The 24,980-nt window shown below is 35.7% G+C and overlaps 2 protein-coding genes across 2 annotated transcripts; both read left to right on the top strand.

Moving 5' to 3' along the window:
- Positions 1 to 11,761: 11,761 nt before the first annotated feature.
- On the top strand, positions 11,762 to 15,992 carry LOC141693474 (SUMO-activating enzyme subunit 1A-like). Its single transcript, XM_074498580.1, has 10 exons — positions 11,762 to 11,957; positions 12,087 to 12,138; positions 12,264 to 12,459; positions 13,384 to 13,463; positions 13,693 to 13,809; positions 14,165 to 14,215; positions 14,438 to 14,504; positions 15,267 to 15,370; positions 15,450 to 15,554; positions 15,651 to 15,992. Exons 1-10 carry the CDS (start codon positions 11,875 to 11,877, stop codon positions 15,756 to 15,758), a joined length of 963 nt encoding a protein of 320 aa, XP_074354681.1. The 5' UTR covers positions 11,762 to 11,874; the 3' UTR covers positions 15,759 to 15,992.
- A 6,079-nt stretch (positions 15,993 to 22,071) lies between these two features.
- Positions 22,072 to 24,157, top strand: LOC141690623 (uncharacterized). The gene is made up of 3 exons (XM_074495407.1): positions 22,072 to 22,460; positions 22,544 to 23,114; positions 23,471 to 24,157. Exons 1-3 carry the CDS (start codon positions 22,072 to 22,074, stop codon positions 24,155 to 24,157), a joined length of 1,647 nt encoding a protein of 548 aa, XP_074351508.1.
- The last annotated feature ends 823 nt before the right edge of the window (positions 24,158 to 24,980 follow it).

Below are 24,980 nucleotides of genomic sequence, written 5' to 3'. Positions count from 1 at the left end.
TAGATCCACAAATCAGGAAACCTATTTTGGTGAACAACTTATAAACCACTTGTTAACTTGTAAGTCCATAAATATTTATTAAAGATTGTTTGTCTACCTAATTTATAAGTCAAATTTTCAACTTATAAGCTGATAAGTTTTTGTTTTTATCGGTGAGATATGCAATCTCGATGAATAAATTGTACCGAGATACAAAATAAGAAAAGGAAAAGGAGTTTCCTTCGTACAATAAATTTTATCATCTAAACGAAGGTCATGCATGATGGCCCCGGAAATTTAGACAATAACAACTTAAGATTTGAAAAGAGAAACACCCAAATAACTAAATAAAAGCAAGATTACTTATCTAGTGTAAATATTTAAGCAAACTACTTATTGAAGAGCCAAATCTTTGATTTTCGTTACCAGTACCAAACCTGAAAATATAACCAACGGATTCAGTCATTTAACCATTATCGACACGTAAATTCAATTTATTCAGGTTTCAAAATTAGGAACATAATTAAAATAGTTAGTGAAATTAACATAATATAAAATCCAACTAAAGCGAAATCTTTTTGTTGGATGATAAATTATTTAGTAAATAGATTGATTTTTAATCTCAATTATTTAAACTTAAAAAGTAGGCTGTGATTTATTGTTAAAAGCTAGTAACTTCTGCATAACTTTATAACAATTACAAAACTTTCAAATAGACACCACATTCAATAATTTGTACCGGCATAAGAGGGTTTTAAGATCGTCCTATTATTATATCCCGTAAATAAAACTCGATTTATAAATATCCATAAATTTGTAATTTCAATGAGTTGGTATTTTTTGTAAAATAGGGCTCAGTGTAGTAGTACTGAATTAGTTATCATGAAATTTCTGATGTTTAGCTGAAAGTGGCTAGCACTTCCCACGAAACAAATACATATGATCCTGCCAAAATTCTAACTAAAATTAAAATTAGCCTGATTTTGAATTTCCTATGTTGTCCATATGCCTTATGATATAAATGAAATGCAAACTTAAGGAGGATTCTGAAGTGGAATAAATGATATTGATTTTTATCAATAATATGCATCTGACCCGTTGATTAATCTTGATTACCACATTACTAGTCCTTTCGACATCAACTTTATTTTCTCAATTAATAAAGCATAAACTAAATTAAAAGTTGACATTGCAAGTCATCGGTCTAGTCTACAGTTGATTATTCTTAAAAGAAAACGTGTAGAGAGTGTAAGTTGGCTTCTTTATATAGCTCCAATCTATGGCTAATGCAAGAACACAAACAAGAACAACCATTTTAATGGCGAATTCTCTATCATGTCTCCTTCTGCTGTCTGCAATGTATTATGTAGCAGCTCAAAACAGAACATTTAATATTATAAGCCAAGCCTCCTTTCTAACGCCAACACAAAACAGAAGGATGACCACACTTGCAGATGCAGTAACTTAACAATCATCAACCAAAATACTTATCAATGATTGTGTTAAGTTGTTGCAGAAGGATGATTGTGTTAAGTTGTTCAGGTATATGATTGTTCTCGTAAATGTAAAGAATAGATGTGTGAATTATGTGCATATATACCTGAATAGAAGGATTGAGGGAAAGAGCGGAGGCGAGTTTACGAGTGGAGAGAATGGAATCGCAAAGACGATGCCAGGAGTGGTTAACGCAGGAGGCGGATGCGAAGTGAAGGGCGGGGAGTTTGTTAAGTATGTTAGTGAGGAGATCATCTCTGATTGAATCAATTGTGGTCATTGAATTTCTGCTAGTTTCTCCCATTTCACACACTTTCATTTTTGTATCCATGGTTATTTTTAAACCCTAGGCTAAAATTAAAATATTGTGATTTGTTTTTGCATTATACAGTTTGGAACACAAAGAGGTCGAGTTAGATCCGCAAATTAGAAAAAAAAATTATTCTAACTCTGTCCCGTTTATATTGGTCATATTTTTTTTTTCTTATTTTCTTTAATTAAGTTAGTTGTTAAATTTGTGAATTTAGACCGGTGGCCGATATAAACGGATCGAGAAAATACCGTTACTTGAAAATTTGAAATGAATATTTTTGTGACTGATTGAAAATTAAAATTAACATTTATTACAGTTTGCAATTAACCAGAGATCAAACTGAAATGGTTATAAGTTTCCATTAAAAACTCATCAAAGTTATTTACAATCGTTTTGTTTACATACAGAAAATGTAGAAATGTATAGAGAGATTTTAAGAGATTAACTGAGAGAAGAGAGAGAGTGTATCTTATAACTAACTAACACTTATACACACAAAATAAATAACAAACTATTCAGCTGTCAGAAATGTGGAACCAGCTTGATATGCCGATGTCAGTTGTTATGCTGATGCGGGCACATTAGATGTAGAATGATCAGAATGACCAACACCCCCTTCAAGCTTGATGGTGAAACGAGACCAAGTTTGGACTTCAAAGAATGAAACGCATGAGAAGGTAAAGATTTTGTAAACAAGTCAGCAAGTTGTTGGTCAGAGGGGAGATAAGAAAATTGTAACAGACCCTCCATGTGCTTTGTGCGTTCATGAAACACAGAATTGCAGGCAATATGCATAACAGACTGATTATCACAATAAAATGTGACATGTTGAAGATTGAAAAGCTCAAGTTCATTGAGCAAACGAACCATTCAAGTAACTTCTGAGGCTGCTGAAGCCATAGCACGGTATTCAGCCTCAGAAGAAGTCTTAGACACAGTAGACTGTTTCTTTGATTTCCAACTAATAGGAGAGGAACCAAGAAGTAACAGATAACCAGATACTGATCTCCTGGTATTAGGGCAAGCAGCCCAATCAGAGTCAGAATATGCCTTGAGAACAAGAGAATCTATTTCATTAAGTAGAATGCTTTGACCAACAGTGGAAACTACATACTATAAGACATGTTGCAGAGCCTCAAAATATTGTATTCTAGGAGCTTGCATAAATTGACTTAGCGTCTGAACGGAGAATGCTAAATCAGGCCTGGAATTTGTCAGAAAATTCAATTTTCCAACCAAGGTCCTGTAAAAAGAAGGATCAGGATAAAGCTGGCCAGAATCATTGCTGAGTTTAAGATGAAGAGGTAAAGGAGTAGTGGTAGATTTAAATTTGGTAATGCCGGAATCATGAAGCAGTTTCTTAGTAAATTTGGCTTGTGTCAGAGTAATTCCATCAGCAACATAATCAACCACAAAACCTAAGTAGTTCAAATAACCAAGATCTTTAATTCCAAAAACAGTGTGGAGGTGAGATTTGAGATGCTGAATACAAGAGATATCAGAACCCGTGTGATCATATCATCAACATAAACAACAATAATAGTTATATCATAATAAGTTCTTTTGATGAAAAGTGAATAATCATTCTTGGACTGAACGAAACCTTGACAAAGTAATTCATGTAGGAGTTTTGCAAACCATTTTCTACTGGCTTGTTTGAGTCCATAAATGGATTTCTTCAACCGACAGACTTTGTTAAAGGGATTAGGAATACCCGGTGGCATCTTCATATAAAATTCTTCATATAATTCACCATGAAGAAAAATATTATTGACATCTAGCTGAAATATTTTCCAACTTTTGTTAGCGGCTGCAGACAGAATACTCCTGATTGTAGTCATCTTTACCACAGGAGAAAAAGTTTCTTGATAATCAATACCGTATTTTTGAGTGAACCCCTTTGTCACCAATCGGGCCTTTAACCTTTCAATGGAACCATCAGCTTTTAATTTTGTTTTAAAAACCCATTTACAACCTATTGCCTTTTTTGCTTTTGGCAGTTCAACAATATCCTAGGTATTGTTTGACCGAAGAGTTGCAAGCTCTACGTTCATAGCATAAACTCAACCAGAATCTTGAGAAACCTCTTCATAGGAATGTGCCTCAGTAAAACTAGAAATGTGTGTAAGAAAAGCTTTATGAGCTGATGGAAGAGAATTAAAAGTGACAAGATTACAGAAGTAATCATTTAAGTGGGATGGTTTCTGAATAGTTCTTATACTTCTCCTAAAATATGGCTAAAGGTGAGTGTCATGTGAATGATCAGATAATACATTAGAAGTATGAGAATAAGAAGATTGAGATTCTGAATGATCAACATTCTCATCAGAATGATCAACAACATGTGGATTTTGAGAAGTAACAAAGACATCTGGAATGTCATAAAACTGAGAAACATCACAAGTAGTATGAGTTGGTAAGAGAAACTGTAAAGGCTTTATTGGAGAATCTGCAGATGTCATATGAAAAGGAAATTTCTTTTCATGAAAGACCACATCTCTGGATATTATTATTTTGTTGGTAACAAGATCACGAATTTTGTAAGCTTTTTGAGCTGGTGGATAACCAAGAAATATACAAGGATGAGCTCTAGCAGAAAGTTTTGATCTATGTTGTTTTGATGTGGAACCAAATTATAAACAATCGAAGCATTTGAGATAAGAGTAATTAGGTTTATCCTTAAACATCTCTCATATGGAGTGACATTGTTAAGAGATTTGATGGGCATTCTGTTAATCAGAAAAGCTGCACACTGTACATAATGTCCCCGGTTTTTTATAGGAATTTTTGATTGAAAAAATAAAGCCCTTGCAGTTTCCATTAAATGTTTATGTTTTCATTCAACCACCCCATTTTGTTAGGGTGTGTCGGAGCAACTAGTCTGGTGCAATATACCATATATATTGTACAGAGATAGTATTCTACCATAACATAATTCCATAGCATTATCAGTTCGAATCACTCTTACTGAAGTTTTGAATTGGTTTTGAACAATTGAAGAAAAGTAAACAAAATATTGACTGAATCAAGTTTAGATTTAATCAAATGAATCCATGTGGCTCTACTGAAATCATCAACTATGGTGATGAAATATTTGCAACCATCATGTGTGGTGTATGGTATGGACCCCATAAATCATGTAAGAGTTCAAAAATATGAGTTAATTTTATAGAACTGGAGGAAAAAGGCATTCTATGTTGTCTAGCTGCTGGGCAAATAATACAAATGCATTCTGAAGACAAAGATTTTACATCAACATCAGAATTGACAATTTTGAGTTTAGCATAAGGCGTATGGCCTAGTCTAAGATGCAAAATTTTTGCATCTTTGGTATTACCAGAAGTGAAAGGTATAATTGTATTAAAAAAGTAGAAGAAGATGGTAAACAATCTGTTGAAGAAACATAAGTTGCCTTTCAAAAAAAGTGTAGAAGCAAATGATCTGCAGCAAAATAAAGACCTTGCAATTGTTTACCAAGAAGTAGAGGCTTCATTGAATGCCCCTAGACAGAGCAAGTAACAGGTGTGAAACAGAAAGATAATTGATTGTCTTTGCATAATTTATGGATATATATAAGATTGAAATGAAAAGAAGGAACAAATAGAACATTATGGAAAATGATGGAATGATTTAACTTCACAGTGCCAGTATGAGTGATTTTAACCTTAGTGCCATTAGGAATTGTAATACTATTTTTAGTAGATAAAACACTATAGGTGTCAAACAAAGCAAGAGAAGAACACATATGTTCAGAGGCTCCACTATCAAGAACCCGGTTATTGCTAAAGACTATAGAATTTAGAAAATAGGCAAAAAGTACCTGTCAAAAGTGCATTCCCTGTAAATTCAGTATCATGCGGAGCATCCTTTTTCTGATTTAGTAAGTTTATTAGTTGGTTGAATTGATCAACAGTAATGTGTGCAGAACCAGAACTTGAGTCAGATTGATGAATGCCTGAAGAATCTTGAAGAACATTATCAGCAACCACATTAGCAGTAAATTTTCTTGGCAAAGGCTTAAAACCTGGAGGATAACCATTCAGTTTGAAACATCTTTTCTTACTATGCCCTGGAATTTTACAATGATCACATGAATATGTTTTTCTGGGCTTGACTTGACTCGCCGCGGCTGAAAACTTTCCAGCATATTGATTCTTTGTGTATTGAGATGTGTTCTGTCTCTCTGTAAAGAACTTCTTATTTCCAGCAAAAAAAAAGCTACAGGATCAGAAGTTGTAGAAGGCAACTTAGACATTTCCCTATGCCTTTGTTCATGGAGTAACATCATGTATGCCTGAGGTAGGGTAGGCAAAGAAGACATCACGAGGATGTGAGAACGAATATTGGCAAAGTCATTGAACAATTTCATCAAAAACAACAAAAGCCTCTGGTCTTATTGAATTTTAACAACTTTCTGAGTCAGAGTACAAGTGCAATTTTTGCGATCACAAACAGGTAATGGCTTCAAATTATCGATTTCATCCCATAACCTTTTCATTTGAGTTTAGTAGTCTGAAATCGAAAGGTTATTCAAAAAATATTAAGTACTTCTTGCTCCAAAGCATAGAGTTGAGCTAAAGAAGCTTGACCAAAACGCTCCTCTAATTCAATCAAAATCTCTTTTGCACTGTTAACATAGAGTATACTAGACACAATTTGAGGTTCCAAAACAGATATGATCCAACCTATATCGACTAGTCAATTTAAGAAATTCTAATTTAAGAAATTAGACCGGGGAGCTCAACTTGGGAATTGTAGACTAGTCGGTTCACTTGGTCGACTAATTGGTCGACTTATTGACTAGTCGGGCGACTTGGTCGACTAGTTCAAAATCCAATTAGAAATTAAAATGATTTTTTTTGTAAATACCTACTCAACATTAGCAACAATCAACTGTTGGGTTTTGAGGCATAAAACGCAACGAAAAATAATAAATAAAACCGTAAAAACAGAATAAATCGAAACCCACCGTAAGATCTATGCGAAAAATAAAATTTAATTTATGGATGAGATGTTTACCTTAAAGAGCTTTACGATTATGGTTGTCATAAGGAGATCCTAGCTTTAACCGAATACCATGTATCCCGCCTTAACGATCTACGCCGTAGAGGTATCCACACGAAAGCTGGTACGGAGGACACGTGTACTAGCACCAAGAACGGATCTGTTCCCCCCCCCCACTCTCTCTCACCTTTAGCTGCTAGGGTTTTATATTTTTTATCTAATAAAAGCATAACCCTAATTTTAGCCTTAAGGATGTTTATATAGAGAGATCAAAAACAGTCCTAACCCTAATCCAAGTTAGAGTTTATTAAAATATGAAATTCTATTTATTTAATAATTAAGTTTAACTCAATTATTAAATAACAACTGAATTTCGGATTTAATAATATACAAATTCAAAATTTATTTATCACATTAATTAAGTCCAACTTAATTAATAATAAATAATTCAAATTTTCTTTTTAATTCAAATCCGAATTTGAATTAAATATTCCTTCATGCCTTCTTTGTGCGACCCTATATATTATTATTATTACGTTGACAATAATTTAAATATCTCATATTTAAATTATAAATAATGAGTGGCATCTAGTAATACATCATTGTTACCCAAGTAATAATAATTAAATCGGTGATCGATTAAACCTTTCGTGAATAATGTATAAAGTAATATAATCTCTTTAACCAAATATTATAGATTAAACTTGAGGCATGTTATGTGTCATCCTCTTCATGATTTAATCTAGGTTTCCTTGATCAACATTTGAGTGCGGCGCCACACATTTCATAGTCCACCTCACACAAGAGGCCAATAATATCTCTCAAATAATTAGGAGGGTTAAATCTGTTATTCTCAAACAATACAACAAGAATTACAGAAGGGGGGTTGAATGTAATTCTGGCTACTTTTTGTATTTTAAAAATATTCTAACTTAATATATATAACAGTGTTTGATTTGCAGTAGTGCGGAATGGAAGAATAATAAAAATCAAAATACTAAGTAATAAAACACAAAGTTTTAAAACTTTCTGATGGATTTGAATGTATCCACTATATATATATATCAGATTGAGAACTCCGTGATGCTTTGAATATCACACAGCTGCTTTACAAGTGAACAAACAATCTTACAGAGAAATTCTTAACAAATGCAGCCTTATCTGTTTCTCTGGAAAACTAGCTTACTCAGTTAGTTGTTCTACTTGCTACTCTTGGTTTATATATCACCAAGTTACATGATAGTAAGACATGATAATAAAACAAAATTATATCTAATCTAACTTCATGCTACTACATTACTCTATCCAGCATCTTTGAATATTTTCATATTTGCATGAAAATGGTAATGCTTCCTTGTTCTCAAAATCCTGCTTAACAGGCTACCACAATACTTTTGCAAACACCCGACGCATGTGACTGATCAACAACTATTTTGAATATGATTATCTGTCGGGATTATGTTGAACATCCGTCAGATTATGTTGAGCATCCGTCGGGAGCCTTGTAGATCATCCGTCGGGAGTCTATCTATCACTTGACTTCATTCCACTTATACAAAATTACAAGACATCTCATATTTACAATTAGCCAACCTATTATGTATATCAATCTAGTAGTCAAGATGACTTAGAGAATCCTACAGAATCTACTAGACTAAAACTTTGTTGTTTGCAGAAATGTGCTACAATACTTATAGTTACATAAGCTACACTCTCGATGGATGTTCAGTTGTCATCCATCGGGACTGTAAAGTTCATCCGTCGGGACTATAATGAAACATTCGTCGAGAGCTACAAAAATTTACTAAGTTAAATCTACTAAGATGTTTTGTTTAACTTATCATCAAGTTCACAACATATTCCTAACAAAATCCTTTCTAGATCATTCATATTCCTCACACGATTCTTAATATACCCGAAGTCCACTTTTATCATTACCCGGTCAAAGGCAACTTTTTGATGTAATCAAAGTATATTAATCATCGCATAGAAATATAATGATTTCAAGTCGAAGGACCATTACATCATTATCACTGTGAGAATTACTTATGACACAACAGACATGTAAAATCTCACATTGGGTCTATCCAGCACCATGTATATTTACATCTTCCTGTGTTTTCGACTTTAGTATCACTATACCTATGATCAATAAGATGTGATCATCAGTCAACAAACACACTAGTCTTAATGCATTATTATTGTCCCTTAATAATAATACTCGACTATGGATATTTGGGAATATCGATGCTATTCACATAATCTCATTTCTAAGTCACGTACTTAAAGATATAAAATTTATATCATATTCCAAGGACATTTATTAATCTAATATTTATATCGCAGTAAATGAAAACTTAATAAATTATTTTAAAAAATAATCGATAGAACATAAATTTTAATAATCCAAATATCATAAACAAAATATAATAGTGTTGTCTCTAGGACACAAACACTAACATCAACATGCTAATCTCAACGTATATATCATTATCTGGGTGCAGAGGCGGAAGGAAAGAGGGGCTGGGGTCCATTGCCCCTCCAAACATGCATAGTATCTTGATATTCTGCAAGCATGCTTAATTATATACAAAGATTTTAATGTAAGTGATGCTCACTCAATTATGAAATCCTGGTTCCGCCACTGTCTGGGTGTGTTTATGTATGTATAAATTGATTAAAACTTAATATATATGTGGTATAATCTATTTATATAATTAGCTTATCGACATGAGCATATTGAAAGGAAATAAGATATGTTTGTGTTTAACATATCTATTTTGTGACTGATATACATATGAGTATAGGAAGACTTTTGTTGTGGGAAACCACGTATATGAGATATGTATTATTATATATAATATATTTATTTATTGTTAATTTTTCGACTAGTCTACGACTATTCGACTAGTCGACAAGTAAGACCTCCATCGACTCGACTCGACTTATCGACTTAACAACCTTGTTGTCAACCCAACTTATAAATTGAATTTATAACTTATAAGCTGACAAGTTTTAATATTAGTAACGACGTACTTTTCTCAACTTATTTTTTATTTTTTTATTAATTTTAATTTTAAAAAATATTTTCTAAATGTTAATCTAACTTAAAATATAAGAATTTATAAGCTAATTATATTTAAAAACTATTTATTTTAGGCCATTTAAGTAAAAAAAATTCTGAATTATAAGTAAAATTATCCAAACACTTATATAACTTATAAGCATTTATCAACTTATCGCTTATAAGTCAATTATTCAATTTAAGTCATAAATTACTTATGTGAAGATTTTCTAAACGAGCATTAAATTGATATACGATAACATAAATATCAAATTTTGGTATAAACATATATACACATCAAAAATTAATTTTGAAAATACAAATCTTTCTTTTTTGAATTATTAGGGTCATATAACTTACAAATAAGTACGTACATGTTTTAGTAATTTTGGGACAAGTAAGAATCGAATTCAGAACTATCGACAAGATACTTTAGAGGGCGTTTGAAAACTTACATTTCATTTCAAATGAGGGATTTCAAATGACAGGATTTAAGTTGTCATTTCAAGTTCTTATGTTTATACTAATATTTGAATGTCCTGAATTTCAAATGAAATCCAAATCCAAATTCTCAAATAGCTTATTTGATTAAATCCAGAATTTCAAATGAAATGCAGTTTCCCAAACGGGACATTAGAGTATTTGCATATTTAGTTATTTGAACAATTGGCTTTAATAACTCGGCTGCCTAGATGACTCTTCAACTCGATGAGCATTAAGTGAACAATGCACATTCATCAACCTTCTCTGCCCTTTGAAATGCATAACAAACCAGTGCATTATATAAGTTCATCATCATCTTTTGCCAATATTTTATATACATATAACTTCATCATCTGTCAGGTATGTTTTATTAACTTTCCTGCAATTTAACCTGTAAGTTTCTACATTCTGAATGTACACTTCTAGTTCCACATCATGCATGCATTCCTTCTACAAACAAAGTGATTTATTTGAATTTTCAACATTTTTACATTGCTCTGTGATTTTTTGTAGAGTGGAACAGTTCTTGTTGTTTAGCTTTTCATCAGGGGCGGATTCAAGAATCATATTCCGGAAAAAAATCTTATATTTCTTGTAAATACACCCTTTAAAATTTTGAGAAAACCTAAAATTTTGTTTTAGCGTACTTCATGACCTTTACTAGATCCTTACTGCTTTTCATCATAAAAAATATTTTTCTCCGGATCACTCTCTTGGGTGCATATGTTTGTATTTGCAGCAAAGTAATCCAGTGTAATTTGCAGATCAAAAACTAGTGTATACATAAAAATGTCAGGAACGGATCAACTGCTTATTCCAATGGGCAGGTGAGCAGCTCTCTTTTCTTGATCACAACTCTAATATGTCAATTCTTTTAAAGAAAACTCTAATCGTTTACTAAGATTCTACTTTCTCCTTCTCCCTTGATTCTTAACATTCGAAGAGTTATATAAGAGTGAAGAAAAGGGAAGAAAATGGAGTAAATGAGTAAATGATTGGTATATTAAAATGATTTAATACTCTTAAGTACGTACTAACTCACCTAACTTAGATAAATACGAAGGGATTTTTAATACAAATACGGAAGTATTTTTGTAATTATACAATTTGATTAAAAAATTAGAAATCTACCATTGAATACATTCCGTACTCGTATATTTCTCCTATTTACTAAAATTAGTAAAGACAAAATTTTTATTTTTAAAAATCTAAAAAAATGAAACATCCAATCAAGAAATGGTTAACTAGCTAATAAAAGGCTCAGACCCAAATGGGTTAGGAATATTAATTCTAGCCCATAACAAATATGATTACTATGGCCCAAAACATCAACCAAAAAGCCCAACTTAATTTCTCCTTCAAATCAAATGACAATTCTACCCCTGCAAACACACTCTATTTACAACTATACCATGTATTCCCAAAAATTCATTCAAAATGTATCTTGAATCTCCATCTAGGGTTTTATTAATTCCCAATCTTATTAAACATATACACACAACTTTTGTATCTAAACATTTACAGATTAAATCTTGAAATGAAAGGAGAGGAGTTGACTGAGCAAGAAACAGCCCTTTATGATCGTCAAATTAGGGTTTGGGGCGTTGATGCTCAAAGAAGGTATATACATACAAACTTTGTATCTATATATGTTGTTTTTTAATTACTATAAATTAGCTGTTTAATTTATGATTTTATGTTAATTCAAGTGTTTATAACTAATAAAAATGTAATATTTATGTGTTTTAGACTAAGCAAATCACATATACTGGTTAGTGGCCTTAGAGGGACTGCAATTGAGGTAATTTTGATTTTTCTTTTTGTCGAAAAAGTCGAAAAATTTCAAGATTTTAGTTGGGGTTGTTTCTTTAGGTGGTTTGGGTAGGAAAGATGTGATCTTGGTAATTGGGTTAGTTGAATTTGTAGTTTTGCAAGAATATTGTGTTGGCTGGTGTGGGAAGTGTGGCATTGAATGATGATAGACCGGTTACGGAAGAGGCTTTGACGGCTAATTTTTTGATTCCGGCTGAGGGGGAGAAGCTTGTTGGGAAGTCTGTGGCGGAAATTTGTTCGGAGTCTTTAAAGGATTTTAATCCCATGGTTCACGTTTCTGTGGAAAAAGGTTTGCAACGTTAGCCTTTTGTTGCTTTTTTAAAATTGTGTGCTTGGTTGTAAAATGTAGTTGTAGTTCTCCCACATGGCAGTGTACTTGTTTCCGTAGAATTTATCTTGTGTCTCTGCTATGTTTCTCTTCACTTCAAAATGAAGCTTTTAACATTGTGTTTACAAATTACACAAAATTACGAAGTTTGTAGTAATGCAGTTATTTAGGGATTGATGTAAGAGGGACGTACATGTGATCTAACATCTAAGTCATTAAGGGGGCTGCTTCGTTATTTTTATTTGGGGGGGGGGGTAAAAGGGTTTTTAATCTTTAAGTTCATGGTTTATCATTTTATATTAAATTTATTTAAGCTGGATGTAGAGAAAAAAAAAGAACATACCAAATCACTACCAAAAGGTTTCCCAACTGTGGAAAGGAGAGAAGCTATGGATCGCAACCAATGCAGGAGGCTGAAATCAATATTTAATATATTAAAATAAACATGAATTTACAAAGTCTAAAGATATTATGTGAGATTACATGACTTGTATAGGGACCAGAAACCATAAAACACGACCTAATTGACTTAGGCGAGTAAACAGTTGGGCTTATTATAAAATACGCTTGTTTAATAAACTCCTAGCCTCACATATATATAAATAAATAGTCTACATAAACATGTAGAATGTGAGCTCTCCCACTGCGCTCCTGCCCTCGTCATGTACTTTAAAAATTAATTTAGCCACCGTATTCCAGGATTGTGTCCGTACGTAAACAATCAGCTCAATATTGTATTCTCTTCAATGCATATTGCAAATGTTTGGCAAGCTCCTCATTTTCATATATTAATCTTCTATTATAAGCATTACCCTATTTAGTTGACTGATATTAAATTCTTTCTTTTAATAAGCCTGATGATTTCGTCCTGTATATGTCCTTCAGGTGATATATCTAGTTTCGGTGTGGATTTTTTCGACAAGTTTGATGTTGTTGTTGTCTGTTGTTACTCCCTTGCGGCAAAGGTTTGGTGTTTGCTATAAACTGCTTGTAGAAAATAGCTTTCTTAGATTTTTTCATGCCTGCTGAATTTGATCAGGATCTTTTATCAGAATATTGAATTATCCTTACATTTATTCGAGTTGATTTATTGGTCAAATTGACCGGCTGGATAGACACTTTTACAATTATGAATATGTTGAGAGGCTTACAAATGTGTCTGCTTTCTAAGATGTCTTAATTGTTGTGCCACAGAGAATGGTCAATGAAAAGTGTCGCAAGCTATCAAAGCATGTTGCCTTTTATACTGTGGATTGCAGAGATTCATGTGGTGAGATATTTGTTGATTTGCAGGACTATGCCTATACAAAGGTAATAAAATCCAACTGTTTGAAGTTATAGCTTATTACTAGTGTATGTGTTGGTATTCTTCACTTTCTATTACACCAAGGAAGTTCCAGATACATTATCTTAAACTTTATGTACATTTTTTAAAGACGATTAATGATATGATGTAAAGTTTCTTGGTGCGATAAATACGCCTTTTACGAGGTTTAATATTTTAATATAGTGTTTTTCCAAATTATTCTCATAAAGCCTAATTCTGGCTGCTTGCTAGTTCATTTCGTAATATTTTCCCAATATTTTCTTCACATGAAACTCCTAGGGATTTATATAAACAATGAATAACTAAATTCGTTTGCAATGATGTTTGGTATCTTGGCAGAAAAAACTTGACGAAACGACGGAATGCCAATTACATTATCCCAGTTTCGAGGTAAGATATCAGAATGGAGTTGAGTTTTGCCTATTAAATTAATCATATGCAAGATAGTTTTATGTTTTGCATATTATATCATTAACCTATCAGCTTATAGGTACTCCTTCCAATACTTTTTTATTTGTAACCTATTAAATTAGTGCTTCTTAGAGGATGACAAGTTAACAAGTCAATAAATCTAATAACGACCAGACATGATCAAGTAATCTTTGTTTGCAGGAAGCTATTTCTGTACCATGGAAATCTCTTCCTAAGAGATTCTCAAAACTGTACTTCGCAATGAGAGGTAACATTATGCATGTGTATAGCTTTTCTTATATATCAGTTTTATCATTTACTTCTGCTGCTATTTTTTCAAATCATAAAGTTCTACATAAGCTATTGAAATGAGTGGACATTAGTTATGCAAGTTGTTTTCGAAATCAATAAATTATCTTTTATAGCAAACTGTGTTTAGAGATTGAATACATTTGCGTCGAGTGTTAGCTATGTCTCTCTTTCACTAATTACCTACAATGTCCACAAATTGATATATCGAATTTAAGTACATTTTCTGATGGCGGAGTTGGATCTTTAGAGTGAGATGATGGTACATAATATAAGTAATTCTTTATGCAACGGATTGAAAATAACTTTCTAAATATGGAAAACTGAAGCCTGCTTAAATGAATGGTAAAATATTACAGCAATATGCATGATATTGCAGTTAAATTGTAAGTATATGTATATCTCATTTGATATTTTCTTATGATACCTGATTCCAGTTACGGTTTAAAAAGTACCTCAAGGGAGGCGCTTTTCATGATCGTCATCACCTTGGGATAATAGACTAATAGTGGAAATTCAATTGAATACTCAAGGACTCATTTACATGTCCTTTGATTTTAGAAGTAACCTTATGAGTCATTTTTAATGGTGATTTTAATTAGGTCTAATTGTATAAATCTTTTAAAAAAGCACATGTACTACTAATTGCTAAATGCCCCCCCCCAAGGCAACACGCAAATAATATTGATTATCTGTAATTTTGCCAAATTTTATTATGCAGTAATTGAAAGGTTTGAAGATGTTGAGAATCGCCAATACGGAGAAACTTCAAGTGCAAACCTTGCTAGTGTTCTGAAGTTGAGAACTGAACTTTGTCAGGCAAATGTATGTCCGTCCATATGTGTTTTTTGAGATTGTTATAGCCCTATTATGCCTTTGCTCATGTGTGCTATGTATGCTGCAGTCGGTGAATGTATCTCAGGTTCCTGATTCTCTTTTAGGACGATTAATAGCTGGTCCTAGTGAATTCCCTCCTGTGTGTGCTATCATTGGAGGAATTCTCGGGCAGGTAACATCTAATTTGCTGTTTTTCATTGATATCGTACTGGGTGCAATGCATATTTCACTTTACACTTTATTCATGCCCACAATTTATTTGATTCAGGAAGTGATTAAAGCAATATCAGGCAAAGGTGATCCTGTGAAAAATTTCTTCCTTTTTGATGCTGTGGATGGTAAAGGCGTGATAGAAGACATATCAAGTAATTCGTAATCAGTAGTACAGGCTAGCAGGAATTTGTATGCCTATCTGAAGCCATAACTTAGGTTTCTAACTTATGACTGTCAATGGATAACTATTACGTTGTTGGATAATGATTGTTACGCCTTTTGTGATGCCTGTTGACAGTGACGAGGGTTTGTAAAAAGTAACATTGCTCTCCTAACAATCGGAGAAACTGACGTATTTAATGGATTTGAAGGTACCAGCATTTATCTCCTTTTGTCATGGTTGCTCTGTTCATGAGTTATTTAGAATTTCTACTTATCGTAAAAATCGAAAATTTTGACATACAATAAGAGAATGTTATAGCTGTGACACTCAGGATCAGGGTTTTGTCAAAATATAATTTATGCATCAAATCGAATTAAGTTATATTTATCTGAAATTGAATTTTTAAGTTAAGGCAAGAAATTTTTTAAATACGAGTCATATTCGGTCAATTTGCAGTTGACAAGGTCGTATTCGGGTCACTTTCGAATTTGTTCACGCTAAATCAGATTACAGATTCTAGTCATATTTAGAGTCTGTCTCTAATTATTGTCGTCCATAACTTGTATTAGCACTTATGGTCCTAACTTATGGTCCAATTACTCGTTTTGAAGAAACAACAGTTTACTGTCATTAATATATGCTAATATAATGGTTAGTCTTAAAACTGGGGAACTTTATCAGATATTAAAACTGAGGCCCAAAGCTGAAGCCCAAAAGAAGTAATCACCTCGTAATAAAGTTGTTGGACTTTATTCTCTAGAACCTAGACTAGACGTTTCATATTGTGATCGTATTTCCATTAAAGAAACATAATTATGTGACACTTGATCATTTTTGTCCTCAACTATGAAAAAACTGTGTCTATCGGAAAAATATATATTATTTTAACGAAATTATTACTTTATACGAAATTATTACTTTATAAATTATTATTTCATCGAGGTTCAACTGTATTCAACTATAGTAGATTGAGCACCAACTTACATTAGAATCAAATTATTACTACTAAAATAAAAAGTTTTAAGTCTAAATTATAACATGCAAGTATAATTAGAGAAGGCTAAAAGTTATTTAAATAAAATTATGAAGTAATTAGCGAGCATTGACTAGTGTTAATGTAACTTTTGTTCTGCTCCATCAAACGGTTCTCCACTTCCTCTGGACAACGATGCTCCTCCCTCTGACTGAAGGTTGAATGTATGCTCGGAAATTGGAATATTCAGCCAAGTCTGTTTCAATGAACTATAATTTCCGAATAATAATTCGGGATAACTAGTCCATTAATATTAATTATAGGGACTAAATAATCATATTATATGTTTATTTTGAAGAATTAAATTTAGAATTTTACTATAACACTTTGAAATTAGGATTGAGGGATTAAACAATACCTTCTTCAAATAAGTATTATAGCGAATTATAATCCTATTTTCTAATCTAACATAAAAAATATGAGATAAAATAATTTATAGGATTCTAGTCTTTGAATTAACTAGAAACAAGCTTTTACAAAACAAAAATGAAATTAAAAAATTTAAGGATTACAATCCTATTCTATACTTAATATTATTAAACAAATATGGCCGTAAAGTTTGTGTTCGGATTTGATCTGATTCGGGAATAATTTAATAATTATAGCATGAAAATGTATTTAATTTCAGTTCTGTATATATATATATCACATTGATAATCGATGTAATTTTTTTGGTGGTACGATAGTGAAAAATTATCACATAATTAATTTGAAAGAAGGTATAAGATACTCCCTAAAAACATTTCATATTTGTGTTGTACACGTTTATCAATGCACACTTTTGATTGTTAATATCTTTAATTTCGTAATAGTATTAAATATAAAAAATTTATTATATTAAATTACTCATAAATACGAATCTAACGAGACCACTCATGACTATATTCTATCTTATAGATTAGACGTAAATTAATAATCAATATTAAGTGGATAGTGTCTGAAGTGAATATAGGAAATGTAAAAAGGGACGGAGGGATTAGATCAAACCAAATATTAGTAACCTGAAGTTTCAATATTCGTAAGCCTAACAGCTCTGTATAAAACAATTTATTGACAAAGTACCAGGTGAACAATGCTACAGCCTACACTAAATATCAGTACTGTGCTGTGTGTATAATCTCACCCACCATCACCGGCTGTGGTGTCACCTGTTGCAAAATTCATTCATGCATGAGGTAATTAACTTGACTTGTAATTGTCGATATAAAACAAAACTGAAGACGACAATGAACACTGCCTCCAAACGTGTAAGGGAGTTGATGAGAGGGCTGGTGTAATACCCAGTCCCATGTCGAGAAAATGAGTTTAAATGGGGGAGTTTGTAACACCCCAGTCCCATATCGAGAATATTTAGGATTTCTGTTCAGTTTATAAGACAAAATACTACTACTATGTACACCAAAAAATTATGATCTTTGGGGCTTGTGGTGGGCGAGTCGTTACCCAAGTTGGCTGCACCCGGGACAGTAGTTTTCGGCTTATTTCAGACTCGGAATCGGGACTTGACCCGGTTTTCGAAAAAGACTCGGAATTTGACTCGGGTTTTCACATCCGGTATCAGAGCCGACTCTCAAAAGCTTGATTCGTCAAGTTGCCGGAGGTGCGGACACGAAAGCCGGTGGTATTATTCCACAATGGCAAGAGGTCCGGATGTGGGGACACGAAGCCAACCGGTATTATCTCATATTGGCTAGAGAGGTACGATCTTGGCCCTATGGGTTGTCTGTCCGGGTCTAACGAGGACGTAAGGAGTATAAGTGGGGGAGTTTGTAACACCTCAGTCCCACATCGAAAAGATTTAAGACTTCTGTTCAGTTTATTAGGCAAAGTACTACTACTATATGCACCAACAAATCATGATCGTTTGGAGGCTTGTGGTGGGCTAGTTGTTACCAAAGTTGGCTGCACCCGGTACAGGAGGCTTCGGCTTATTTCGGACTCGGAATCGGGAATTGACCCGATTTTTGAAAAAGGCTCGGGATTTGACCAGGGTTGTCACAGCTGGTTATTGACAAAGCATTTAAGGTTCGATTTCTAGAGACGTGGAAAAGTTTCCCACACTATAGGTTAAAGGGTTTCCGGTATGACCGAGTCTGAGACAGACTAGTATGGTACCGGTTGGGGAGGGTCACCAATTTAATCTTACCGTTCAGTGTTAATTTTATATGTCACATGTTGGGTCTGAGACAGTCTAACGTAATACTAATTTATGGTGTTGGGTTGTGTTACGCTCAGATTTCTGGCGATGTAAAAATGTCCTTCAATCGTCCAAGAACAATCTTTGGCTTAGACCTATAAGGGAAAACAATGCGAGAGATAGTATCCCGATTCACCTCCAGTGTGAGAATCAGTAATCTGGATGTAAAAGTAAGTTTGAGATGATAAGAAAGTAGAAAGAGTTTTGTGTGTAGAGAGTTATGAAAAATGTCATGTTTCTTACTTTCCTTGGGGTACTTATACTCAGACCTGCAGTTAATGTTCGTCCGTTATGCGAAGAATGCGGACGAACGTTGGAGGAGAGAAATGGAGGTAGTTGTTTTGATTCTGTATTTTCGAGCGGCTGATTGAAAGGTATGTGGGCTTTCGACCCAATGGTCCTAAAGATCGACGGACCTTTATTCATTGGGCCTTATTCGGCCTATAACTAATCGACTGTGTTCAGAAACTTAAATCATGCATATAATTAATGTATAATTTATCTGATAGTACATGTAGCTCCTGCAAGGGCCAGGCCTGGATTCCTAACTCGATCCAGTCCCGTACACCACTAATCCTAACTGTCCCAATCCCGCAAGCCCAACCTTGAGAGGTCCCAGCACGTGAGGCATATGCCAAAACGCATGATAGGGACAACGGTCACACATCAATCATGTGAATAATCAAGGCACGTGTCAGAGGATCCTCTGAACATTCCCCAACCAGTCCCGTCCCGACACGTGTAAAACATCTACTCCAGCCAGGTGTCCTCCGCTCCTAGAACCAACGACTACGATTAAAAGGTACCAACCCCAAAACCCTACCCTTGGGCTATAAATAGCCCAAGGAGGAAAGGTTTTGGGGTTAATCACACTCTCACACTCATATACACACATAGCCACCTTGCATTCCTATCTATCTTCATCTTCCCCAAAAGCGAGTTCTTACTCTCACACCGGAGGCACCGCGAGACCCAAACCCCCTTCCGGTGTTGTTTTGTAGGAACCGCACGACAGCTACACCCCATGGCGGTGAAGGATCCAGGCACGGCGTCGAAGGAGCAGCCCCGCCACCAGGAGTTATCATTTGGCGCTAAAAGGAGGGCTCAACATCCTTGGATCTCGGTGCCTCTGGATTCACCTTCATCAGCAAGCTCTTGAAATAATCCATTTCTTTAACTTGTAAGAATCCAAGCAACCAAACCCTCTCATAAATATGAATGTTCTTTATTTAAGCCACGTTTGTGTGTGCTCGTTATTTTAGGCCACGTTTGTGTGAGCCCTGTTTCGTTGATTTAAGACATGTTTGTGTGTGCTATTGTTGGTTTTGATTGTTCTAGAACCCCGATTTTGCTTTAGTTTGCATATTGCATTTGTGTCCTAGAACCCAGCTGCACTCATTTTACTATATAATTAACCAGTTCCAGAAGGTTGTATGAACTAGTCCCAGAAAACTGTTTGTTCTTGTTCTAGATAGTTTTTGCAATTTTCAAAAAGCAACCTTAGATCAATATTTTTAGTAGAAAATTTTTGTTAGGTGTTGTTGGTACTTTTGAAACAATGGCAAGACCAATTTAACATACTTCTGGAAGACCCTCTGCTAGTACTCAGGTCCAGAAGCTGGACTACTCCCAGGCTCATGACCTGGGAGCCAACCAAGAAATATTCCAGGAGCAACCATTGCAACACACTCCAATTATGGAGAGGGTTGTCAACACTCGGGACTCCAGGAGTCTTATTGAGCTAAACCAATACAAATACACTAATGTCCCGGTGGCTAAAGAACATATTGCCAACCTCACAAGTGATGAGTTATCTTTGACCGAATTGGAGCTAGGGGAAAGAAGAACAGAAAGGTCCCAGGAAATAAGAAAAAAGCAGAAGCGGCCAAGCAAAAAAGGTTAGAAGAGATGAGGGAGCAAATCAGAAAAGAAGAAGAAGCAAAGCTCGGGCTCAAAATCCAAAGAAGGATGCGGTTGGAAGAAGAAAAGCTATTGGCCAAGTCCAGGACCAAGAGAACCCGGAGGGATCCTACTCCGGAGCTGAATTCTGATGACGAAGAGGAGGAGAAGCAGTAAGATATAAATGATATGATCTATGAATTACAAAGAAAAATGGACAGAGACTCGGGAGTAGAAATTGGGGAAACTTTAACTCCTTTCAGCCACTCCTTGGAGACTATTCCCCTACAGCGGGACCTGAAGCACTACAATTTTGATTCTTTTGATGGTCTGGGAGACCTAGAAGAGCATTTGAATTACTTTGAACAGATTGCGCAAATATACTACTACAATGATTTGACAAGTCCCGATTCTTCGCATCAACCCTTAAGGGAGGGGCCCAGAGATGGTTTAGTAGGATCCCCTCCTAAAGCATCCACAATTGGAAGGAGTTTTGCGCGGCATTCCTGAGGAGGTTCCGAGCAAAAAAGACACATGAAAGGCATATGTGTCACCTGAAAACCATCCGGCAGCATGACAATGAGTCCCTCTCAGCCTATATATGCCGGTTCCAGGAAGCAATCAACAAGGTCTCGAACTTGGACGAGCACGAAGCTCTGAGCATCTTCAGGAGAAACTTAGATCCGGAGCACAATGAAAGATGCAGTAGAACTGATCAATAAGGAGCCAAAAAGTCTGGCAGCAACTTACTTCATGGCTGCTAGATTCATAAAGGAGACTGATGTACTCCAGGCGATGAGGATGTCCCGGAATGGGGGATCTAGGAGTAAGAACTCTGATGACCGACCGAAAGGGGGTTACCATCAGGACAAGAAGTTCAAACAAAACCAGCAGAACCCAGAAAGACAATCTACTCCAATTTTTCAGAGGCTCGGTCCTAAGCCGAAGTCCAAGAGCGATCCAGGACCCACGAAGCAGTCCCGGGAGATGAAGCAGGAGCCGGACTGGCCCCTCTCAACATGGCCCGGGAAGAAATCTTGAAAGAAATAAAAGACAAGCCTTTTTACTATCCTCTGAAGCCAACGCAAACTCCCCCGGAGAGCAGGCCCTACAATAGGCAGTGTGATTATCATGAGACCCATGGCCACAAGACGGAGAACTGCTTATCACTCAAGTACTCCATTATGGACCAAGTAAAGAAAGGAAACCTGGACAAATACTTGGTTCGGGACAACAACAACAGAGGAGATGGGCAAAAGAGAGGAAATAACATAGTTAATGTGGTCATAGAAGGCTCCCACTCCACACCACGAAGCTCGGATTTTGGCGAAGAAGTGCTTACAATCCAATCACTCCCAGATCTGGTGATTTTCTTCAGCAGTAAGGACTATGAAGGAGTCAACCCCCACCACATTGCAACTCTAGTTGTCACCTTGGACATCTTTGATAATGAAGTAAGAAGAATGCTAATAGACAATGGCTCCTCGGTAAATATCCTCTTCAAGCATACAGTGGATCGAATGCAGTTAGGGAGCGTCCGAAACAATGATTGCCGAGAGAACCCACTCTATGGGTTCGGACTGTCCCAATCCAAGGGACCTTATACCTACCTGTCATTTTTGGAATGAATACTAACCAAGTAACTCATGCCATCAGGTTTTATGTCATCAACACTCCTTCGTCCTACAACGGGATAATCGGCAGGTCAGCTCTAACTATGATGCAAGCAATAACTTCAATCTCCCATCTCAAGATCAAGTTTCCAACACCTACAGAAGTCGGAGAAATAAAGGGAGATTATGGAGTTGCTGAAACATGCTACAACCAGGTGTTAGTCATGGCAGAAACACACCAAGATAACAAAAGGAAGGCCGCAGTCCTTCGTAAACAGCACAACATCAAGAAGCACCGACCCCGACCATGGGAAGAAACAACAAAAGAAGTACAATTCATTGAATCAAGTCTGGATCCAGAAACAATCCCAAGTTCGAAAGAACTGACAAGCAACCAAGTCATGGTAGTCGACAACGCGAATGCGGTCCTAGACCAAACCAGTCCTACCATGCAAGCAACCAAAAAGAATGAGTCAGAGCAAATCAGCTCCTACTTGAAGAAGAACTCCGAAGCCCGAGTTCATCAAATGGTCTTAACCAAAGATCAAGCAAAAATTGAGGCCGCGGTCGAAATAGAGGAAGTTCAAATTGATGAAAGCACTCCTAATAGAAAGGTAAGAGTTGGGCCAGGACTCGAAAAGTCCTTCAGAGAAGAACTAGTGTCCTTACTTCGGGAGTACAAAGATGTTTTTGCCTGGAGTCCAAGAGACATGCCTGGACTACATGAGTCCATAGCAATGCACAACTTGGATGTCAACCCCAACAAAAAACCAGTCAAGCAGAAGCGTGTAAATTTCGCCCTGGAGAGGCAAAAAGCGATAGACGAAGAAGTGGAGAAGTTACTTAAAACAGGAATCAGCAAAAAAATAAATACCCGGAATGTCTAGCTAATGTTGTCATGGTAAAGAAGTCCAACGGCAAATGGAGAATGTGTATGGACTACACTGATTTGAATGATGCATGCCCGAAGGACCCATACCCTCTACCCAATATCGATCAGTTAATAGATGCCACATCTGGACACATTATGCTAAGTTTCATGGATGCCTTCTCTGGGTACAACCAGATTAAGATGAACCCGAAGGACATATCTAAGACATCATTCATAACTCACAGAGCAGTCTATGCTTATGTGATGTTGCCATTTGGACTTACAAGTGCAGAATCCACCTACCAAAGAGCCATGAACAAGATATTCAAGTCCCAAATCGGGAGGAACTTGGAGTGCTATGTAGACGATATGATTGCTAAATCAACAACTATAGCAGGACATGTAGAAGTTTTGAAAGAGTGTTTTGACAACCTGAGGAAGAACCAACTTAAACTAAATCTGGAGAAATATACCTTCAGAGTAGGAGCAGGCATGTTCTTAGGGTTCATGATCAGCAACCGAGGAATAGAAGCAAATCCGGAAAAGATAAAAGCAATCCAGGAGATGAGGGCTCCCAAGACCCAAAAATATGTGCAGAAGCTAGCAGGATCCCTAGCAGCACTCAAGAGATTCATCTCAAAGCTAGAAGAGAGGTGCTTACCATTCTTGGATTTACTCAAGGGAGCAAATAACAAGAAAGAGGTAAAATTGAGTCCGGAGTGCCAAAAGGCATTTGAGGAGATCAAGTCCTACCTCTCTCAGCCACCAGCCACCAGTCCTAACTAAAGCTTAAACATGAGACCTCTCTACTTATACTTATCAGCGGGAGAACAAGCAGTCAGAGCTGCCCTAATCAGGAAGAAAATGGAAGACAGCAACCAGTTTACTATATAGCTCCTGCAAGGGCCAGGCCCGGACTCCTAACTCGATCCAGTCCCGCACACCACTAGTCCTAACTATTCCAGTCCCGCAAGCCCAACCTAGAGAGGTCCCAGCACATGAGGCACATGCCAAAACGCATGATAGGGACAACTGTCACATATCAATCATGGGAATTATCAAGGCACGTGTCAGAGGATCCTCAGAACAATCTCCAACCAGTCCCGTCCCGACATGTGTAAAGTATCCACTCCAGCCAGGTGTCCTCCGCTCCTAGAAACAACTACTATGATTAAAAGGTACCAACCCCAAAACCCTACCCTTGGGCTATAAATAGCCAAAGGAGGAAAGATTTTGGGGCTAATCACTCTCTCACACTCATATACACACACAACCACCTTGCATTCCTATTTATCTTCATCCTCCCCAAAAGCGAGTTCTTATTCTCACACCGGAGGCGCCGCGGGACCCAAATCCCCCTTCCGGTGCTGTTTTGTAGGAACCCCATGACAGTTACACCCAACGGCGGCGAAGGATTTAGACACGGAGTCGAAGGAACAGTCTCTCCATCAGGAGTTATCATTATGGATTAATGCGCAATAAGAATCTTAATTACTGAATTAAAATTCAAAATCACACTAAGCAAGAAGTTCCCCACATATTACCATAAATAATTTCAAAGTCGGCATGATTGTGTGAAGTGTGAACTCACTTCTTTGGAAGCCCCCTC

Source organism: Apium graveolens, chromosome 10 (genome assembly GCF_009905375.1).
Source record: "Apium graveolens cultivar Ventura chromosome 10, ASM990537v1, whole genome shotgun sequence".
NCBI lineage: Eukaryota > Viridiplantae > Streptophyta > Magnoliopsida > Apiales > Apiaceae > Apium > Apium graveolens.
The sequence above is the reverse complement of the archived record's forward strand: the minus strand, read 5'-3'. Positions and strand labels throughout refer to the sequence as shown.